At 47.4% G+C, this 20,509-nt stretch overlaps 1 protein-coding gene across 2 annotated transcripts in view; it reads left to right on the top strand.

Annotated features, from left to right (window-relative positions):
* Window positions 1-20,098, top strand: part of DKK3 (dickkopf Wnt signaling pathway inhibitor 3) — a 102,374-nt gene extending 82,276 nt beyond the window's left edge. For both annotated transcript variants that reach the window (XM_077453571.1, XM_077453570.1), the window contains exons 5-8: window positions 4,018-4,110; window positions 7,398-7,536; window positions 13,300-13,453; window positions 14,579-20,098. In XM_077453571.1, coding sequence (XP_077309697.1) covers window positions 4,018-4,110; window positions 7,398-7,536; window positions 13,300-13,453; window positions 14,579-14,789 — 597 coding nt within the window. In that variant the 3' untranslated portion in view covers window positions 14,790-20,098. The remainder of the gene's footprint in view (window positions 1-4,017; window positions 4,111-7,397; window positions 7,537-13,299; window positions 13,454-14,578) is intronic.
* Window positions 20,099-20,509: the final 411 nt, after the last annotated feature.

Below are 20,509 nucleotides of genomic sequence, written 5' to 3'. Positions count from 1 at the left end.
TCACCTATCAGTGCCCATCAGTGCTGCATATTAGTGTCCATCATCAGAGCCCATCTGTGTCGCCCATCAGTGCCACCTATGAGTGCCCATCAGTGTCGCATATCAGTGCCCATCATCAGTGCTCATCAGTGCCACCTGTCAGTGCCAATCAGTGCTGCATATTAGTGCCCATCATCGGTGCCCATTAGTGAAGGAGAAAACTTACTTATTTACAATTTTTATAACAGAAATAAAGAAAACATATTTATTTCTTTCAAAATTTTCTGTATTTTTTCATTTGTTTAGCAAAAAATAAAAATCCCAGAGGTGATCAAATACCACCAAAAGAAATCTCTATTTGTGGGAACAAAATGATAAAAATTCTGTTTGGGTGCAGTGTAGCATGACCGCGCAATTGTCATTTAAAAAACGACAGCGCAGAAAGCTGAAACTTGGCCTGGGCAGGAAGGGGGGGGAGGGGAAGTGCCCCCCGGTATTGAGGGGTTAAATCTTCAAACTTCTGGGCTTCGGAAAGTTTTTTATGGCTTCCAGAAACATTTCACAAACCCGGTAAACATCATTTTCCGCACACGGATAAAACATGTGCAGCAATGTTGTCTTCAGATTGTTAAACAAGAACCGTCTCCATGGAGACCGCATCCGAAAACAACAAAAAAAAAGATAACACAAATTATTTTAATTACATGGAAGGTAGCTGGTACATTTTGTCCCCGGCCATTAGATGAACGCTCAGGGGGATGGAAAGCCGTCATTTCTTTTCTCCTTCTCCCCTCCTGCTTAATGAAGCCACTTAGAGTATTAATGATAAGCAGGACAGCTGCCGGTCTGTACATTTGGCAGGAGAATCGTTCGTTGTGGTGAAGCCATCCAGGAAGACGTTGTGAACATTTCTCTGGATGAGATTCCTCCCCCGCCTGCCACTAAAATCAAAAGAATTGATATCAAAAGCCGCCAGGACCAACCCCATCCCCCGTCCCCTGTCCCTTATCCCCCATCCCCATCCCTGTCCGCCCCGTCCCTTGTCCCCCCATCCTCCGTCCTCCTGTCCCCCATGCCCCGTCCCCATTCCCTGTCCCCTGACCCCCGCCCCCCTGTCACTCATCCCTTGTCCCCCATTCCCCGCCCCCTGTCCCTCTGTCCCCCATTCCCCGCCCCCATCCCTCCGTCCCTCGGCCCCCTGTGCCCCTGTCCCCATCCCCTGTCCTCTCGTCCCCCGTCCCTTGTCCCCAATCCGCCATCCCTTGTCTCCCCGTCCCCATTCCCTGTCCCCATTCCCCTATCACCTATGCCTTGTCCCCCATTCGCCGTCCCCCATCCCCCCATTCCCCGCCCCCGCGTCCCTCTGTCCCCCAATCCCCGTCCCCCATCCCTCTGTCCCCCCATGCCCCTGTCCCCCCATCCCTCGTCCCCTGTCCTCCCGTTCGCCCAACCCTTGTCCCCCATCTGCCGCCCCCCGTGCCCAATTCGCCGTCCCTTGTCCCCCCGTCCCCATCCCCCCGTCCCTTAAACCCCGTCCCCATTCCCTGACCCCATCCCTTTTCCCCCATCCCCTGACCCCCCTCCCCCTGTCACCTATCCCTTGTCCCCCATTCCCTGTCCCCCATCCCCCCATCCCCGTCCCTTGTCCCCCATCCGCCGTCCCTTGTCCCCCTGTCCCCTGACCCCAGTCCCCATTCCCTGTCCCCCATGGCTTGTCCCCCATTCCCCGTCCCCGTTCCCTGTCCTCCTGTTCCCCCGTCTAATGTCCCCCGTCTCTTGTCCCCCATTCGCCGTCCACCCCGTCCCCATCCGCCGTTCCTTGTCCCCCCATCCCCATTCCCTGTCCCCCATCCCTTGTCCACCCCATCCCCATCCCCTGACCCCTATCCCCGTCACCTATCCCTTATCCCCCATTCCCCGTCCCCCATCCCCCCATTCCCCGCCCCCCCATCCCTCTGTCCCCCAATCCCCTTCCCCCTACCTCTGTCCCTCCGTGCCCCTGTCCCTTGTCCCCCCATCCCCTGTCCCACATGCCTTATTCCCCGTCCCCTGACCCCCGTCCCCCCATCCCCCGTCCTCCCGTTCCCCCGTCCCTTGTCCCCCATCCGCCATCCACCCGTCTTCATCCGCCGTTCCCTGTCCCCCATCCCCTCGTCCCCCGTTCCTTGTCCCCCATCCGCCGCCCCCCGTTCCCCATCTGCCGTCCCTTGTACCCCCGTTCCCGCCCCCTGCACTTTTTTCAATATAAAGTAGAACCCTAAGAGCCTGTTCACCCCCATCTGCAGTGCGGGAAGACGTGTAAAATTTGGTGTTTTCCCACACCTCTCAAAAATGTGCTGCCCTTTGTAGATGCTTGTAGGTGCCCCCCCATGTATCTAGCAAATGTGCGGGCATTCGTTGCCCGCTAAAAATGCATGGTACCGCCGTACCATGCGTTTTTTTGTTTTTTTTTGGGGACAGCGTGATTTAAAAAATTGTGCCAGCACCTTCCAATTTCACATCAAACGCAGCCACTGTGCCATCAAATGTAGCCACTGTGCCCCATAAAATGCAGTCACTGTGCCCATCAATTGCCGCCACTGTGCCCATCAAACGCAGCCACTAAGCCAATCAATTGCCGCCACTGTGCCATCAAATGCAGCCACCGTGCCATCAAACGCAACCACTGTGCCCCATAAAGTGCAGCTATTGTTGTATATTCCATCAATTGTAGCCGCTGTGTTCATCAAACGCAGGCATTGTGCAATCAAACACAGCCACTGTTTCCATCAATTTGTAGCCACTGTGCCCATCAATTGCCGCCGCTGTGCCATCAATTGCCACCACTGTGCCCATCAATTGCCACCACTGTGCCCATCAATTACCACCACTGTGCCCATCAAACCATATCAAATGCTACCAGTGTGCCCCCACCAGCCCGCCATCTACACTTACCTGTCTCGGAGGGGCAGCTCCTCGATGTCTTATCCCACCTGGCGTCCAATCACAGCGCCTGCCGTTTCAGCCAATCAGGTGGTTTAGTGTTAGGAAAGTGAATATTCATTTGCTTTTCTAACACAGTTGAGTGACCTGCGAGTACCCGCCTTGGCGCTCGCAGGTCACCTTTTTTGATGCCTAATAGAGCCTATGGCTCTAATCAGGTGCTTCAAACCACCCCCTTGCCCGGAAAGGGGCTGGGCGCCTGAATAGGGGGTGGCAGTGGTGGATGAATCTATCTATTGGTGCTATAGAGCGGTGGCAGGAGAGAGGGGGCGGCACCCGCGCGCCCTTAATGCAAGGGCCGCCACTGCTCCTGTCCCACCAGGAGACCCGAGCCACAATCTGGCACTTCCGCCAGCAAGAGTGAGACTGAAACAAAGGATTTTTTTCTGACGGATTTTGGCCCAAACTTGTCTTTGCATACACACGGTCGGACAAAGTTGTCGGAAAATCCGATCGTTCAGAACGCGGTGGCGTAAACCACATGCGTCGGGACTATAAACGGGCCAGTAGCCAATAGCTTCCGTCTCGTAATTTATTCTGAGCATGCGCGGCACTTTGTCCGTCGGAATTGTCTACACACGGAATCGGAATTTAAACGATCTGATTTTGTTGTTGGAAAAAATTGTAGATCCTGATCTCAAACTGTGTGTGTCGGAAATTCCGACGGAAAAAGTCAGATGGAACCCACACATTTTCCGACAGCACGATACGATCGTACATTTTCCATCGGAAAGTCCAACCGTGTGTACAGGACATAAGAGGGGACTTTCCTCACTACGGGGAGATTTCTTATCACTTCCTGTTATATCTACTATATAGAAAATCTCCTCGATGGGATGCAAAAAAAAAAAGCCCCAATGGGGTTTCTCCTTTCCCCACTCCATCCAAAACCCAAAAAATGTAACATTTAAAAAGTTAAATATGAAGTGTAGATTTTTTGTTACTTTGGGCGCATTTTCCACCTTTAGCGCAGTGGAGATATTTATTTCAATGTAACTTTTCTTTCCACTTCCTGCTCTGTCTGATCTCTTATAATTGTTTTTTTTTTCTTTCCAGGAGTGCATTGTGGACGAGGACTGCGGTCTGGGCGGCTTCTGTCACCTGTCAGACTTTGTCTATAGATGTCTACCGTGCAAGGAACAGGAAGCGGTACGTCCTGCACACCGACGCTACTTCTACACATCGAATGCCGCGTACACACGATCGGAAATTCTGGCCAGAAAAAGACAGATTAGAGCTTTTCATTGTAAAATGCGACTGTGTGTACACTCCATCGGAATTTAGCTGTCCGAATTTCCGCCGCCCAAAATTTGATAGCATGTTCTCAATTTTTCCGACGGAAAAACTTTCCGATCGTGTGTGTGCAATTCCGACACGCCAAAAATCACGCATGCTCAGATTCAACTACGAGACGGAAGCTATTGGCTACTGGCTATTGAACTTCCCTTTTCTAGTCCCGTCGTACGTGTTGTACGTCACCGCGTTCTAAACAATCGGAATTTGGTGTGACCGTGTGTAGGCAAGACAGCTTGAGTGGAATTCTGTGGGGAAAACCATCAGAGCTTTTTTTCTGACGAGAATTCCGATCGTGTGTATGCGGCATAAGGCTAGATTTTTGTTCAAATGTTTGCTATGAAAGTCTGAAAAAACCCTTTGAGAATTCAATGATGTCATCAAGTAGAACTAAACTGTGGATAGAGTAAAGGAGGGTTATTACCCCCCCCCCCCCCCCCCCATCAGATTTCCCTTCGCTTCATGTCTTATAGCCAAAACAGGAAGTGAGTGATTCCCGGTTGTCACCAGAACGAGTGTCCCCACTGTAAGATTTCCCCTCTATTCCTGCTCTGGAGACTTTCATTCTCATTGATAATGGTAAACAGAGAGTAAATCTCCGGGGACACAGACAGCAATAAAAAAAAAACTGACAGGGGTTCTAATCCCTCTCCACCCTATCCAAAACAAAGGGAAAGAGCTTTGTCTTTAGTTATGCATTAAAGCGATTGTAAAGTCTCGTTTTTTTTTTTAAGTAAAAATAACAAAGCTGTTATACTCACCTGCTTTGTGCAAAGGCTCCTCCTCTTCTCGGGTCCTTCTTCGGCGCTTCTGGCCCCTCCCTCCTGTTGAGTGCCCCCCCACAGCAAGCAGCTTGCTACAGGGGCACCCGAGCTGAGCCATAGCTCCCTGTGTCCATTCAGACATGGAAGCCACACCCTGCCCTGCCCGCTTTCTCTTCTCATTGGCTGACTGACTTTGACAGCAGCGGAAGCCAATAGCCAGAGTTCAGTAACCAGAACGGATAGTCAGCCAAGCCAGAAGTCAGGGATCAATGTAGTGGAACAGGAAGCAGGATCTGGAGTCAGAAGGGATGTCAGCAAAACAAGCCTTGAACAGGATTGCAGGAGATAGTTTCTGTGATGTTGACCAAGGCGAAGGCAGAGATCCTGTCATGGTTATGCAGTAATCTTTCTCTGTCAGCTTACCTCCCCTCATGTGTTCAGACTAAGAGGCCAGCCACTCTCACCTGGCTGTTTTTATAACCTCTCCTCCAAGCATGGCTCCACCCCAGGCCCTATCAGGGAACCCTATATTAACCTGTGCACTGCAAGCCAGCGGTGCTGATCCACCATTGTGTATTCATCATGTGTGTTTGGCTTCCTGTTTCCTGCTTGCCATGTGCTCTACGTTTGTCTCTGTTACCAACCTTGGCGTGTTCTCAACTATAACTGTTTAACTGCTCGTGACCCTGACCTTTTGGCGTGTCCCTGACTATCCCTGTCTGCTTGTGACCCTGAACCTAAGGCCTGTACTCTATTGTTCCTGTCTGCTAGTCGCCCTGACCTCTGCCTTATCCCTGACTCCTGTAGTCTACCATGAGCGTGAGCTGTGAGACCCTAGGAGCCGCGACCTGGAGCCAGACTGCAGCGCAGTCCATTCTCACCACTGGAGGCTCTGGCGAACACCAGCTGGCTCTTAGACTCCGCACCCTGGGGGATCTATGCTCTAGCTCCCACTGGGATCTGTGTTAGTGATCCAGTAGACCTGCTTCCTGAACCTCCCTAGGTACAATCCGCAGCAGTCAGTCCTAAGATCCACTACCTTGTTGGTGCACTTCCGACTCCTATGGAGTGCATCTGTCACCTTGTCTCAGGTGACCTGACAGCTCCTCTGGACAGGTTGGCTTAAGTAGGCAGGACTGATGAGCAGGATATCATCAACAGCTGAGTAACTGTGGAGAGATAGGAGCTGGCAATTAGCAGACAGCTGAGCGGCTAGCTCAGAGAAGGAAGAGCTGAGCCCATCCCTGTCACATGGGCTGCTCAGATGTCATGCTCAGCATAGAAACTCATGGAAAACTGAGCATGTGCAGATCTGCCAACACTGCTCTGCAAAATCCCCAACTGCACTGGGGACATGGACAGAAGGGTGAGATAAAGAGCAGCAGGATCAACCAGGTTTTTTGCAGAATACAGAAAACGAATCTCTTAGTGACTGAGGGGAGTATGAACAGCATGGAATACACCATTTATTGATCGTTTTTTTTATGATGTGGGTTTAGTGACACTTTTATGCTGTGTACACACAACCGGACTTTCCGGCTGTCTAGGTCCGACGGGATCAGTCTGTCGGACAATCCGATCGTGTGTGGGATAATCCGATCCTTTTTCTTTAAAAAAATCAGACGGACCTAGAAATAGAATGTTTCAAATCTGTCTGAAGGACTCAATTCCTATCGGGAAAACCGTTCGTCGGTATGCTGGTCCGACGGACCAAATACGACGCAAGGGAAGCTAATGGCTACTGGCTATTGAACTTCCTTTTTTAGTCCCGTCTTATGTCATCACATTCAAAAGGAACGGACTTAGTTCGTGTGTGGGCAAGTCCGTCGTTCGGAAGTCCGCCCTAGTCTGCCGGAAAGTCTGGTCGTGTGTATGCGGCATAAGTCTTGAAAATTTGTTGAAGGTGACTTTTTCCCATTTTAAATTAGAAAAGGCATCTCCATCCAAACAGGCAAAACTGAACTGCAGGTACCCAATAAATAGAGAGCTGTAATAAATATCTGTGGATCGTTACACCTGCCAAAGCATTTGTAATTCTGTTCGGACAGTTTTGTAATCCACACATCAGTGCCACACTGCACAGTCAAGTGTAAGAGGTCAAAGACGGCGTCAAACAAAAAAATCCTTAGGAGTCTTCATTGTTCAACTGCTTTCAACAGGTTTCAGGGGCCACACAATAATTCATCTTCATCGGGGTTTATTAAAGGGGAAAACTTTTCATTTTAAAATGTTAGCATGGCTGCGGCTGGTTCCTTGGGCCTCGGAGTAGCTCACTGCCCCCCTGGCAGATGCAAAGACAGTGAAATGTATAGTTGTATCATTGCACACATCTGATTGGTGGTTTATGTTTTTTTTTTTTCTTTTTCTTATCTCATGCAGTGCACTAGAGACGGGGAATGCTGCGATGGGCAGCTGTGCATCTGGGGTCAGTGCAAGAAATCTGAGAAGGGGGAGAGCGGTGCCATCTGTGAGAAGCAGAGCGACTGCGACCCTGGCTTCTGCTGCGCCGTACATTCAAGTAACTATTTACCCCCCCCCCCCACCTCCAATATGAAATATCTTCATGATCTATTGTGCACACCTCAGACATCAAGTAAAATCAACCTGTGAATTGCTAACCAAAAAACTCTTCAATTGTGCTCAAGTCCGCACGTCCACTTAGTGTATCCTAGTACTCAGATCCAGCTGAAACGTTTTATTTTTATTTGGATAGATTAGGAAAGGGTTGGGTGCTACAGACCTGCACTAAGTGGGTTTGGATTTGTTTTCCTCTCATCCTGGGATGGAGGAAAAGGAAGGATGAATATTGGTGGACCAACTATTCTCAGCCAACGTTCCGTAGAAACCTTGGGTTCCTCAAGAGGTTACTAGGGGTTCCTTGAGCTATGGCTGATTGACTTGCTATCTGGTGATGCCGTGGTCCGAAGCCACTTAGCAGAGCCGACAGCCTGATATCATTGATCTTTTTAACTCTTGGGAAGGGTGGCCTTTTGACCATGAATGTAAGGAGCATTCTTCCCACTGACCACCAATGGGTTCCTCTGGAGTAAAAAGGTTGATAAAGTTTGTTCTGGATCAGGGTTTCTCAACCAGGGTTCCATAGAACGCAAGGGTTCCTCCAGAGGCTGCTAGTGGTTCCTTGAGCTGTGGTTGATTGACCTGCCATCTGGCGATGACTTGGTCCGAAGCCACTTGGCAGAGCCACCAGCATGATACCAATAATCTTTTTAACTCTTGGGAAGGGTGGCTTTTTGACCATCAATGTAAGGGGCATTCTTCCAAATGACCACCAATGGGTTCCGCCGGGGTAAAAAGGTTGATAAAGTTTGGTCTAGACCAGGGTTCCATGGAACTCAAGTGTTCCTCCAGAGGTTGCTAAAGGTGCCTTGAGCAATGAGCAATTTCTGCCTCTCAGATAAGTTCCCACTGAAACCATTGATCTTTTTATCTATCCTGAAGGTGGTCATTTTTCTCAATGTCCACAAGTGTAAGAATGCTTAAGCTGCTATTTGACCTTCCGTTTGATGGTTCCTGCAAAGTTGCAGGGCCAATTCCCCTTGACCTTGGTGCTAGCAGTTTGACACCAATGCTTTTCATAGCTAAGGTGAGGATGGCATTCTGACCACTACTGTAGAGGAGGCCTTCTTCCCACTGACCAACAATGTAAGGGACATTCTTCTCACTGATCACCAATGTAAGGAACATTCTTCCCACTGATCACCAATGTAAGGAACATTCTTCTCACTGATCACCAATGTAAGGAACATTCTTCCTGCTGACCACCAATGTAAGGAGCATTCTTCCCACTGACCAACAATGTAAGGGACATTCTTCTCACTGATCACCAATGTAAGGATCATTCTTCCCACTGATCACCAATGTAAGGAGCATTCTTCCCACTGATCACCAATGTAAGGAACATTCTTCCAACTGATCACCAATGTAAGGAACATTCTTCTCACTGATCACCAATGTAAGGAACATTCTTCCCACTGATCACCAATGTAAGGAACATTCTTCCCACTGATCACCAATGTAAGGAACATTCTTCCCACTGATCACCAATGTAAGGAACATTCTTCCCACTGATCACCAATGTAAGGAACATTCTTCCCACTGATCACCAATGTAAGGAACATTCTTCTCACTGATCACCAATGTAAGGAACATTCTTCCCACTGATCACCAATGTAAGGAGCATTCTTCTCACTGATCACCAATGTAAGGAACATTCTTCCCACTGATCACCAATGTAAGGAACATTCTTCCCACTGATCACCAATGTAAGGAACATTCTTCCCACTGATCACCAATGTAAGGAACATTCTTCCCACTGATCACCAATGTAAGGAGCATTCTTCCCACTGACCACCAATGTAAGGGACATTCTTCCAACTGATCACCAATGTAAGGAACATTCTTCTCACTGATCACCAATGTAAGGAACATTCTTCCCACTGATCACCAATGTAAGGAACATTCTTCTCACTGATCACCAATGTAAGGAACATTCTTCCCACTGATCACCAATGTAAGGAGCATTCTTCCCACTGATCACCAATGTAAGGAACATTCTTCCAACTGATCACCAATGTAAGGAACATTCTTCTCACTGATCACCAATGTAAGGAACATTCTTCCCACTGATCACCAATGTAAGGAACATTCTTCCCACTGATCACCAATGTAAGGAACATTCTTCCCACTGATCACCAATGTAAGGAACATTCTTCCCACTGATCACCAATGTAAGGAACATTCTTCCCACTGATCACCAATGTAAGGAACATTCTTCCCACTGATCACCAATGTAAGGAACATTCTTCCCACTGATCACCAATGTAAGGAACATTCTTCCCACTGATCACCAATGTAAGGGACATTCTTCCCACTGATCACCAATGTAAGGAACATTCTTCCCACTGATCACCAATGTAAGGAACATTCTTCCCACTGATCACCAATGTAAGGAACATTCTTCCCACTGATCACCAATGTAAGGAGCATTCTTCCCACTGATCACCAATGTAAGGAACATTCTTCCCACTGATCACCAATGTAAGGAGCATTTTTCCCACTGATCACCAATGTAAGGAGCATTCTTCCCACTGATCACCAATGTAAGGATCATTCTTCCCACTGATCACCAATGTAAGGAGCATTCTTCCCACTGATCACCAATGTAAGGAGCATTCTTCCCACTGATCACCAATGTAAGGAACATTCTTCTCACTGATCACCAATGTAAGGAGCATTCTTCCCACTGATCACCAATGTAAGGAACATTCTTCCCACTGATCACCAATGTAAGGGACATTCTTCTCACTGATCATCAATGTAAGGAGCATTCTTCCCACTGATCACCAATGTAAGGAACATTCTTCTCACTGATCACCAATGTAAGGAACATTCTTCTCACTGATCACCAATGTAAGGAGCATTCTTCTCACTGATCACCAATGTAAGGAACATTCTTCTCACTGATCACCAATGTAAGGAACATTCTTCTCACTGATCACCAATGTAAGGAACATTCTTCTCACTGATCACCAATGTAAGGAACATTCTTCTCACTGATCACCAATGTAAGGGACATTCTTCTCACTGATCACCAATGTAAGGAACATTCTTCTCACTGATCACCAATGTAAGGAGCATTCTTCTCACTGATCACCAATGTAAGGGACATTCTTCTCACTGATCACCAATGTAAGGAACATTCTTCTCACTGATCACCAATGTAAGGAGCATTCTTCTCACTGATCACCAATGTAAGGAGCATTCTTCTCACTGATCACCAATGTAAGGAGCATTCTTCTCACTGATCACCAATGTAAGGGACATTCTTCTCACTGATCACCAATGTAAGGAACATTCTTCCCACTGATCACCAATGTAAGGAACATTCTTCCCACTGATCACCAATGTAAGGAACATTCTTCTCACTGATCACCAATGTAAGGAACATTCTTCTCACTGATCACCAATGTAAGGAACATTCTTCCTGCTGATCACCAATGTAAGGAGCATTCTTCCCACTGATCACCAATGTAAGGAGCATTCTTCTCACTGATCACCAATGTAAGGAGCATTCTTCTCACTGATCACCAATGTAAGGGACATTCTTCTCACTGATCACCAATGTAAGGAACATTCTTCCCACTGATCACCAATGTAAGGAGCATTCTTCTCACTGATCACCAATGTAAGGAACATTCTTCTCACTGATCACCAATGTAAGGAACATTCTTCTCACTGATCACCAATGTAAGGAACATTCTTCCTGCTGATCACCAATGTAAGGAGCATTCTTCTCACTGATCACCAATGTAAGGAGCATTCTTCTCACTGATCACCAATGTAAGGAGCATTCTTCTCACTGATCACCAATGTAAGGAGCATTCTTCTCACTGATCACCAATGTAAGGAGCATTCTTCTCACTGATCACCAATGTAAGGAGCATTCTTCTCACTGATCACCAATGTAAGGAACATTCTTCTCACTGATCACCAATGTAAGGAACATTCTTCCCGCTGATCACCAATGTAAGGAGCATTCTTCTCACTGATCACCAATGTAAGGGACATTCTTCTCACTGATCACCAATGTAAGGAACATTCTTCCCACTGATCACCAATGTAAGGAACATTCTTCCCACTGATCACCAATGTAAGGAACATTCTTCTCACTGATCACCAATGTAAGGAACATTCTTCTCACTGATCACCAATGTAAGGAACATTCTTCCTGCTGATCACCAATGTAAGGAGCATTCTTCCCACTGATCACCAATGTAAGGAGCATTCTTCTCACTGATCACCAATGTAAGGAGCATTCTTCTCACTGATCACCAATGTAAGGGACATTCTTCTCACTGATCACCAATGTAAGGAACATTCTTCCCACTGATCACCAATGTAAGGAGCATTCTTCTCACTGATCACCAATGTAAGGAACATTCTTCTCACTGATCACCAATGTAAGGAACATTCTTCCTGCTGATCACCAATGTAAGGAGCATTCTTCCCACTGATCACCAATGTAAGGAGCATTCTTCTCACTGATCACCAATGTAAGGAGCATTCTTCTCACTGATCACCAATGTAAGGAGCATTCTTCTCACTGATCACCAATGTAAGGAACATTCTTCCCACTGATCACCAATGTAAGGAACATTCTTCCCACTGATCACCAATATAAGGAACATTCTTCTCACTGATCACCAATGTAAGGAACATTCTTCTCACTGATCACCAATGTAAGGAACATTCTTCCCACTGATCACCAATGTAAGGAACATTCTTCCCACTGATCACCAATGTAAGGAACATTCTTCCCACTGATCACCAATGTAAGGAACATTCTTCCCACTGATCACCAATATAAGGAACATTCTTCTCACTGATCACCAATGTAAGGAACATTCTTCTCACTGATCACCAATGTAAGGAACATTCTTCTCACTGATCACCAATGTAAGGGACATTCTTCTCACTGATCACCACTGTAAGGAACATTCTTCTCACTGATCACCAATGTAAGGAACATTCTTCCCACTGATCACCAATGTAAGGAACATTCTTCTCACTGATCACCAATGTAAGGAGCATTCTTCTCACTGATCACCAATGTAAGGAGCTTTTTTCCCACTGACCACCAATGTAAGGAGCATTCTTCCCACTGATCACCAATGTAAGGAACATTCTTCTCACTGATCACCAATGTAAGGAACATTCTTCTCACTGATCACCAATGTAAGGAACATTCTTCTCACTGATCACCAATGTAAGGAACATTCTTCCCACTGACCACCAATGTAGGAAACATTCTTCTCACTGATCACCAATGTAAGGAACATTCTTCTCACTGATCACCAATGTAAGGAACATTCTTCTCACTGATCACCAATGTAAGGAACATTCTTCTCACTGATCACCAATGTAAGGAACATTCTTCTCACTGATCACCAATGTAAGGAACATTCTTCTCACTGATCACCAATGTAAGGAACATTCTTCTCACTGATCACCAATGTAAGGAACATTCTTCCCACTGATCACCAATATAAGGAACATTCTTCTCACTGATCACCAATGTAAGGAACATTCTTCCCAATGATCACCAATGTAAGGAACATTCTTCCCACTGACCCCTAATAATTTGGTTTTAGCAGGGGTTCCCTAAGGCCTGAAAATTATTTGAAGGGTTCCACTAGGGTAAAAAGGTTGAATATGGCTGCTCAAAGTGTTAATTTGTAAACCTGGTTTCTTTGCCTTTCAGGTCTCCTCTTTCCAGTGTGCACACCTTTGCTGGTTAAGGGTGAGGAGTGCCAGACTCCAAACTCACTCCTCGATATATTTTCATGGGATCCAGAGTCAGAAGCCCCTCTAAACCGTTGTCCCTGTGCCACCGGACTGATCTGTCAGGCTCAGAGGTAAGTAGCCTCCTGTGAGAATCATCACTCTGAGAAAAAACATGAGAAAAGGTTTTCCAGTGTACAGTAAAGGTCCAGCCAGCGCACCTCCCGTTGGGTTGTTACAACAAATGGCATCAATCAGGCTGGTTGGTGGAGACTGGAGAGCCCTGGCTGTGGCGACAGTGGTGGATCACCAGTTTCTACTACCAGAAGATGCTGGTATGCTGGATGGACGATGAATCCAGATTAGTAAAAAAAGGGAATAACAAGGGTTGTTTTATTTAAATTGTGAATGGATGAAAGGGATGGTGGTTGTTGAAAATATGACCGATGATGGGTTTTAGCGTTCAGCCATTAGAGACATTTTTTAACTTTGGATAGAGTGGCAGAGTTCTAAAACCTCTGAAAGGCTTTGATGATTCTCTGATGACATATACCTTCACTTGACCACAGGGACACAAAAAGCAGCTCAAGAGAGGTTTTATCCATCAAAATGAAGCTGGAAGGTGTAGGGCATAAGAGTGTCTCAGTCAAGGGAAGGTTTTATCCTTCCCCACTTCAGTGAGAAGGGGCTCTGCTCTATCCTCAACAAGGAAACTTAGCCATAAGTCTGACCTAAATCCATACACCTACTCTAATTTTAGCAGTTAACCCCATCCCTCCCTAGTGGGTTTAAACTTGCGTTGGCTGCAGCATTCACCTCCTCTCCAGTGCTGTCCCTCTGCAGTTAATCCACTCTGCCACAAGATGTCCTTGGTGAACCCATAAGACTGAAGATATTCTAGGAGCACAGGGTGTCATAAACTGGCCCTTTGAGAGGGCATCACCGCCTTGTTGACTCAAAAACTTGAAGTATCATCTGAACCATTATACTTATTGGGTTGATACTTTGCCACTTATTTGTACCAGCCTTGGCTAATAATGGCACCAATGAATTGAGACCTAACGTCTTACCATGAAGCCAACGTGAGATAGTGGGATGGAGCCACTCAACTCTGGTGGCCAGGTTAGATAGGGAACAGGAGAAAATGACGCATGTTGATAAAGCAAAGATCCATTAAGACACTCTTCTACTTTCCTCTGTAACCCACACAATCCAGGAAACTTCCAGGTCATAACTCCTTTCCTTGTTTGTTGCTGCAGGGACAAATTTGCAATTGTCTGCGAAGAACTTCTGCTGCAGAGCAAGAGGGAGGAGGCCATCAACCTGCCATTTTTCACCGCCTTGCCAATGGAGGAGATCAACTACGAAGATGGCAATATTTCACCAACAGGAATCGGAGCCGATCTCAGCTTTTCTGAAGACGAAAGAGATTTATTAGATTCTGAACGTCCCTTTGTGGACTATATCTAGAGGACTTATTAATTAATGAAGGACCTCGGGGGAAGGAGGGGGGGGGGGGGCGGACTGAAGAGCTGATCACTCAGAAATTGGAAAATTATGTGAGAAAATGGGATATTGCTTTGGTTGGCATGGCGCATTCACATTCACAGGGACCTCTCTCTAATCATTTAGCCATTCTGACCACAGATCCTTCACATGCCATCAAATTGACCTACTACAAAGAGTGTGTGGGTTAAATCTAGTTTTTTGCTGTAATTATGGAATTTGGCACTTTACCCTGTGAAATTATACATCGAGCGCTGAATAATGCCTAAAAATATAAACAAAGAACTGCAGACTGCAAAACTTTATTGGGCAAACAGCAGGCACACCCCCACTCAATCCTCTCTAACTTGCTTCGCCCTCTTACTGGGGCTTAATTGTAGAGTTCTCTTTTAATCTCTGTGAAGCGCCAGCAGGGGTCGAAATGAGTCAGCGGGAGGAATGGGTGGCATGCCTCTGTGTGGTTTGCACAATAACATTTTGTTTGCAGAGAAAGAAGCGATGGGCGGCTGTTTCTATTGCAAAGGGGATGGGGGTTGGGGTGACGGAACTTAAAGTCTTGCTGCCACCCTTGGCTGGAATTTGGTGCGGGACCTCAGAGTGGTGTTGGCGATGCTTCTGAATAGCGCTTAATGAGGATTGTACAACTAAAGTACCTAGAAGCAAGAATTTGCCAGCTGCTTAAAGAGGAAGTAAACCCTGATGGGTTTACTTCCTCTTTTTTTCCCTGCAAAGGTAAAGCATAATGGACTACTATGCATCGCATAGTAGCTCATTATGTGTCACTTACCTGACACAGGAGCCAGCGAAGTCGCCGCTGTCCCCTGTAGTCCGCCGCATCCATGTTGCTGGTGGCGTCTCGCAGCTCCGACGAATCACAGCGGCGAAGCCGCGATGACGTCACTCCCGCGCATGCGCACGGGAGTCGCGTCTCGCAGCTCCGCCGCTGCCACTCGGCGAAGCCGCGATGACGTCACTCCCGCGCATGCGCACGGGAGTCGACAAATTAGGCAAATCCATTCATGGATTTGCCGCATTTAGTGCGCCTGCGCGCCGCTGTCTACGGCGCATGCGCCGTAGACAGCGGTGCCCATTTTCGGGCAAATATCTCCTAAACCATATAGGTTTAGGAGATATTGCTTGGACCTACAGGTAAGCCTTAATCTAGGCTTACCTGTAGGTCCAAGTTGTTTGGAAGGGTTTACTTCCTCTTTAAGCACTACAACTCTCAGCATTTCTTGCCAGCTGCCTGTCTGTATTTGTATAGCCTTTGCCTAGCAGGGCTGGGTTTGTAACTATTTATTGGCTGCCAAAAATAGCCTCGGAAATTTCTCTATGACAATGCTATGTTTATTAGTTGCTGGAAAATTGGATAATTTGGAAAAATTTTGTTTCTCCATACCCATGGTGTGGTACACTAAAACAAATCACGAAAGTGAACCAAAAAAGTGCACTAGAGTGTTTAATGTGGTCCCCTCCCAAAGAGGAAGGACCCTTCCCTGACCTCCCAGGGTGCAAGACTCCTAGTCTCAGGTCCACCTAGCCAAAAGGCCCAGCAGACCTCTCTCGTCACGATCAGCCAAAGCCAACCATCAAGTACTAGATTAAAAAATTGGATAACGTGTATCTGTGCTTTGCCCTTGCAGGTCAAAGCAACAGGGTCTCTATAATGCAGCTGCTCCCTTTTCCCACTACGTGGTACTTCCAAGTGTGGGGGAGCATGTGACCCATTCCAGTTCCTGCCACATGAGGGTGCTGGTAATTGGTTGCTCAGCACCCAGCACTGTGGGGAGAGAGCTCTGTGTAAGCACCAAGTCATGATTTGCAGCTTATACAGAATCTCTATCACATACCTGGTGCTAGAGGCCAATGGAGAGAGAGGGCTTCCCTTATGACTAAGTTCCTAACCCCCCCGAGGGTGGAAACAGGAGACGTCAGGCCCAAAGTATAACGGGTCACCTGCTGGACTGCATGCAGGCGGTTCCAGAGTACAGCTGGTGTGCTGGCGTAGAATCGACAGACAGGTGGCGCCCGTGAGGTGTTGCAGGATTCAGATAATGTTGAGACTGGAGCATGGTCAGAAGGACGCCTAGGTCATGAGCCGGGTGGGTAGCATAGAAGACTTGATCAGGTGGATAGCCGAGGTCAAACACAGGAAGCAAACAGGAGACAGGTCAAGGACAAGTCGGGTTGGTAACAGGAGACACAGGAATGTTACAGAGATAACACACTGGAGGAGCCAGCAACTAAAGCCACTAGTAGACTTCCTTATATAGGCCCATGTGACCTGCTGGAAGAGATGTTGGGTGCTAAAGTGCTTCTCCTGCCATAAGTGCGGGTAGAGATGCTGGGTCCTACAGCCCTTCTCCTGCTGATGGTTCCCTGACAACCCCTTTTCCCTGCTCCCAATAGTGAACAAAGCATCAAAGAGAATTAAAATATGAGCATCCATTGGGGCACCATTAAAGGAAAACCATTGCTTTGTCCTACGTGGGCAAAGCACAGGAGTACTTTAAACACGAGCAAAAAGCAACTATCATCGTCCATCCTCCTAAGGGTGGGGTATATACATAGAGGTCCACTCTGGCCTGCAATGAAAGAGAGAAGGGTTAGTATTATGGACCAAAGATTGACAGAACCAATTGGGAGGAGACCCTCAGATTCAGCTTTGCCAAACGCCGGGACCAAATTGCTGTTTATATTGCTGTATTACCTACATTTATAACATAAACCCCCGCTTCCTTTTCTTCCTGCTTAATCTCTATTTTATTTCATCTTTGCTGTTTAAAGTCAACTTATGACCACATTTTAATCAAGAGTGTAAAGGAAAAAAGAAAAGAAAAAAAAGATAAATGCCAAAATATACCTTTAGTAAAGGAGGGTAGGGGTACCTTTCTTGTTGCATTTAGCCATGTTTGACCCCCATGTGATTTCCCACAGGCTGCATTAGGGTCCAGGATAGGGCTTTGGTAGGCGATCCCACACACAACATGAGCTAGCTGCAGGGGCGTACATACAGGGGGTCACCATTGCGACCCGGCCCCATGCTTCAGGGGACCCATGCGGCCCCCTGTATGTCTGCATAGGAGGGGTGGCGGCATGTAGAGGAACCAATCCCTTTATGTAGCTGCTGAATGCCCGCTTCCCATCTTCTCCCTCCCGCAGGCATTCATCAGCTGCAGGAGGTAAAAGGAGGGCATTGGTTCCTCTACATGCCGTTCCCGCCCCCTCCCACTGGCTGCTGCGAGGAATCTGTCAAGATGGAGAGTGGGGAAGGAGCCAGTAAATGTGTCATTAACCGGCCCCTTCCTTGTCCTAATGAGTCGATAATCAGTACCTCTGCCATTCATCTCACTGATGGGTTTTTTACCTCTTCACACTCTACCAGTTCAAAACCTACCTGAGAACCTCCAGACGAGGGGTGTTGAACTCAATTTTGTTGTGGGCCACAACAGCATTATGGTTGCCCTCAAATGGCCAGTTGTATCTGTAAGACTGGATGACCAGAGCACCCTTATATCAGATGTCAAGAGTCCTCCACCCTCCCTTACATCACGGTGCCTCCCCCATAGCTGGGAGGAGCTTGGGTAGCGGAAAGTGCAGGGCCTGGAGAAGGACCGGAGGAGAGCTGGCGTCAGCTGGCAGAGCCATGCTGAATTCGAAGACCAGGGGGCGCAGGAACTGTAGGAAGGGTTCTGTCTTCCTCTCTGTTGCCGATTGCTGAGACCAGGGGACCCTGCATCTTACGGAAATTTGTGTGGTGCCATCCATCTGTGTCATTGCGACCTAACTAGATGTAAGTCATTTTTTGTTTACTTTTTCTCTTATAAAAAACATTAATTTTATATTAATAACCTTATTTTCATTTATATACTTCACTATAAGGGGTTCGTCCCTCTTTTTTCCGGTGGATATCTCAGGCCTCTCTACGGGCCTTCAACCAATTTTTAGGGCCTGACCCATAAAACCTTTTGAGGACCACCACCACCTTAATTCCATACTCTTGTAGGTGGCACTATAAACCAACGGTTCAGATCAGTGGCGTAACTAGAACCTTCAGGGCCCCGATGCAAGAAACCACGAAGGGCCCCCCTGAACCCCAGCCAGGGCCCTTCCCTCTGAGTCCGGTGGTGGAACTCCAGGGCGTGGTCACAGGTATGACCTTTGTGAGCCCTGTAGTTCCACCACTGGTATCAGTATTTTTTTTTTATTATTTTTTTTTTATTTTTAGGTGCCCCATTGGGGGACTGTCCCTAGGCAGGATGGGGTCCCCGTCCCCAGAAGAGATGAGGTCCTTTTCTCCAGGGCAGATGAAGTTACTGCCCCCAGGTGAGAAGGGGTCCCTGTCCCCAGGGGAGGTGGGGGTCCCTGTCCCCACGTGAGAAGGGGTCCCTGTCCCCAGGGGGAGATGGAGGGGGTATGTAATGGTGTGTGGGGGATGGGGTCCTCTCACTCACCATGACCAAGAGGGGGGCTGGCAGACAAGCCTGCAGTGTCCTCCGGGGAGCCGGCTCTCATAGGGCTGCACTGCATCTGTGTGCTTAAAGTTTGTTTACCAGGGAGAAGTATGCAGTGCAGTGTGGGCCGGTCTCGGGGTGGGCGGGACTCTGGCTGGGGAGCACAGACATCGGACTGAGCGGCAATGCATGGAGCAGGAGAGGGGTACTCAGGACACAGGTCATGCGGGTAATGCACAACTAAAGAGCAGCCATATGTAGAGGGGGCTGCATGGGCCCCCTGCATCACAGGGCCCGGTTGCGGTCACAACTGCTGCACCCCCTATAGTTACACCCCTGGTTCAGATGTTCCGGGTCTCTGCCGTGTCCTTCCATGAACAGAAAAGAAATACCCTTCATGAAAAAAACCCTCCAGGGTCTCTGCCCACGACAGGAGTCACGGTTCAAGTTGAGTTGCTAATTCGGTGGCTCTGCCTGAACGTCATCCTCCAGACTACTTGGCCAGAACCGCGGGATGAGACGGTTCTCACAGTTTTTGACATTTCCCTTTATTTATTTCTTGTTGGGTTCACCATCTCGATTAAAATGTGGTTAGCGTAAAACTTGTAGTATAGTGTTGCCTTATGCTGAGCAGACAGGATTGTTTGGTTGATTTTGCCCTCTGCTGGATGGAAATGCAATAACTTCAAGTGTCTAATTTATATTCTTAATTCATTGTTTGCATGTGTCAGTTGATGTAGAGCGGTTCTAGATTTTGGCTGATTATAAAATGATCTATTTAATGTTCTCACGTCCTTATTAAAATATTTTAATAGTTCAGTCTGTCTGTAAAATTTTGTTTCATGCTAACTTCAGACACTTCCAGGATTTCTAACATTGGACTTGAATATATCAGAAGCTTGGTAACAGCAGAAAAAGCCTCCGATACAAGTCAAAAATAGAGCAGAAAAAAAAAAAAAGACTTCCGTTCTCGCACAGGTGTCAAACTGGCGGCCCTTCAGCTGTTACGGAACTACAATTCCTATGAGGCATTGCAAGGCTGACAGTGGCAAGCATGACTCCCAGTCAGCCAGTCAGAGGCATGATGGGACTTGTAGTTCTGCAACAGCTGGAGGGCCGCCTCAAGGGGGCTGACCTTCAGTTTTCCATGTGCCTAGTAACCCCTGTAGGTGACAGTATAACCCTAGCTTGCCTATTAGCAGCACACAGTGTCCCTCAATGGTAGAAAAA

Source organism: Lithobates pipiens, unplaced genomic scaffold, assembly GCF_037356315.1.
Source record: "Lithobates pipiens isolate NorthernLeopardFrog02 unplaced genomic scaffold, aLitPip1_a1.2 Scaffold_24, whole genome shotgun sequence".
In the NCBI taxonomy this organism is placed as follows: Eukaryota; Metazoa; Chordata; class Amphibia; order Anura; family Ranidae; genus Lithobates; species Lithobates pipiens.
Note: the sequence above shows the minus strand (reverse complement) of the source record. Positions and strands in the feature narration are given on the sequence as shown.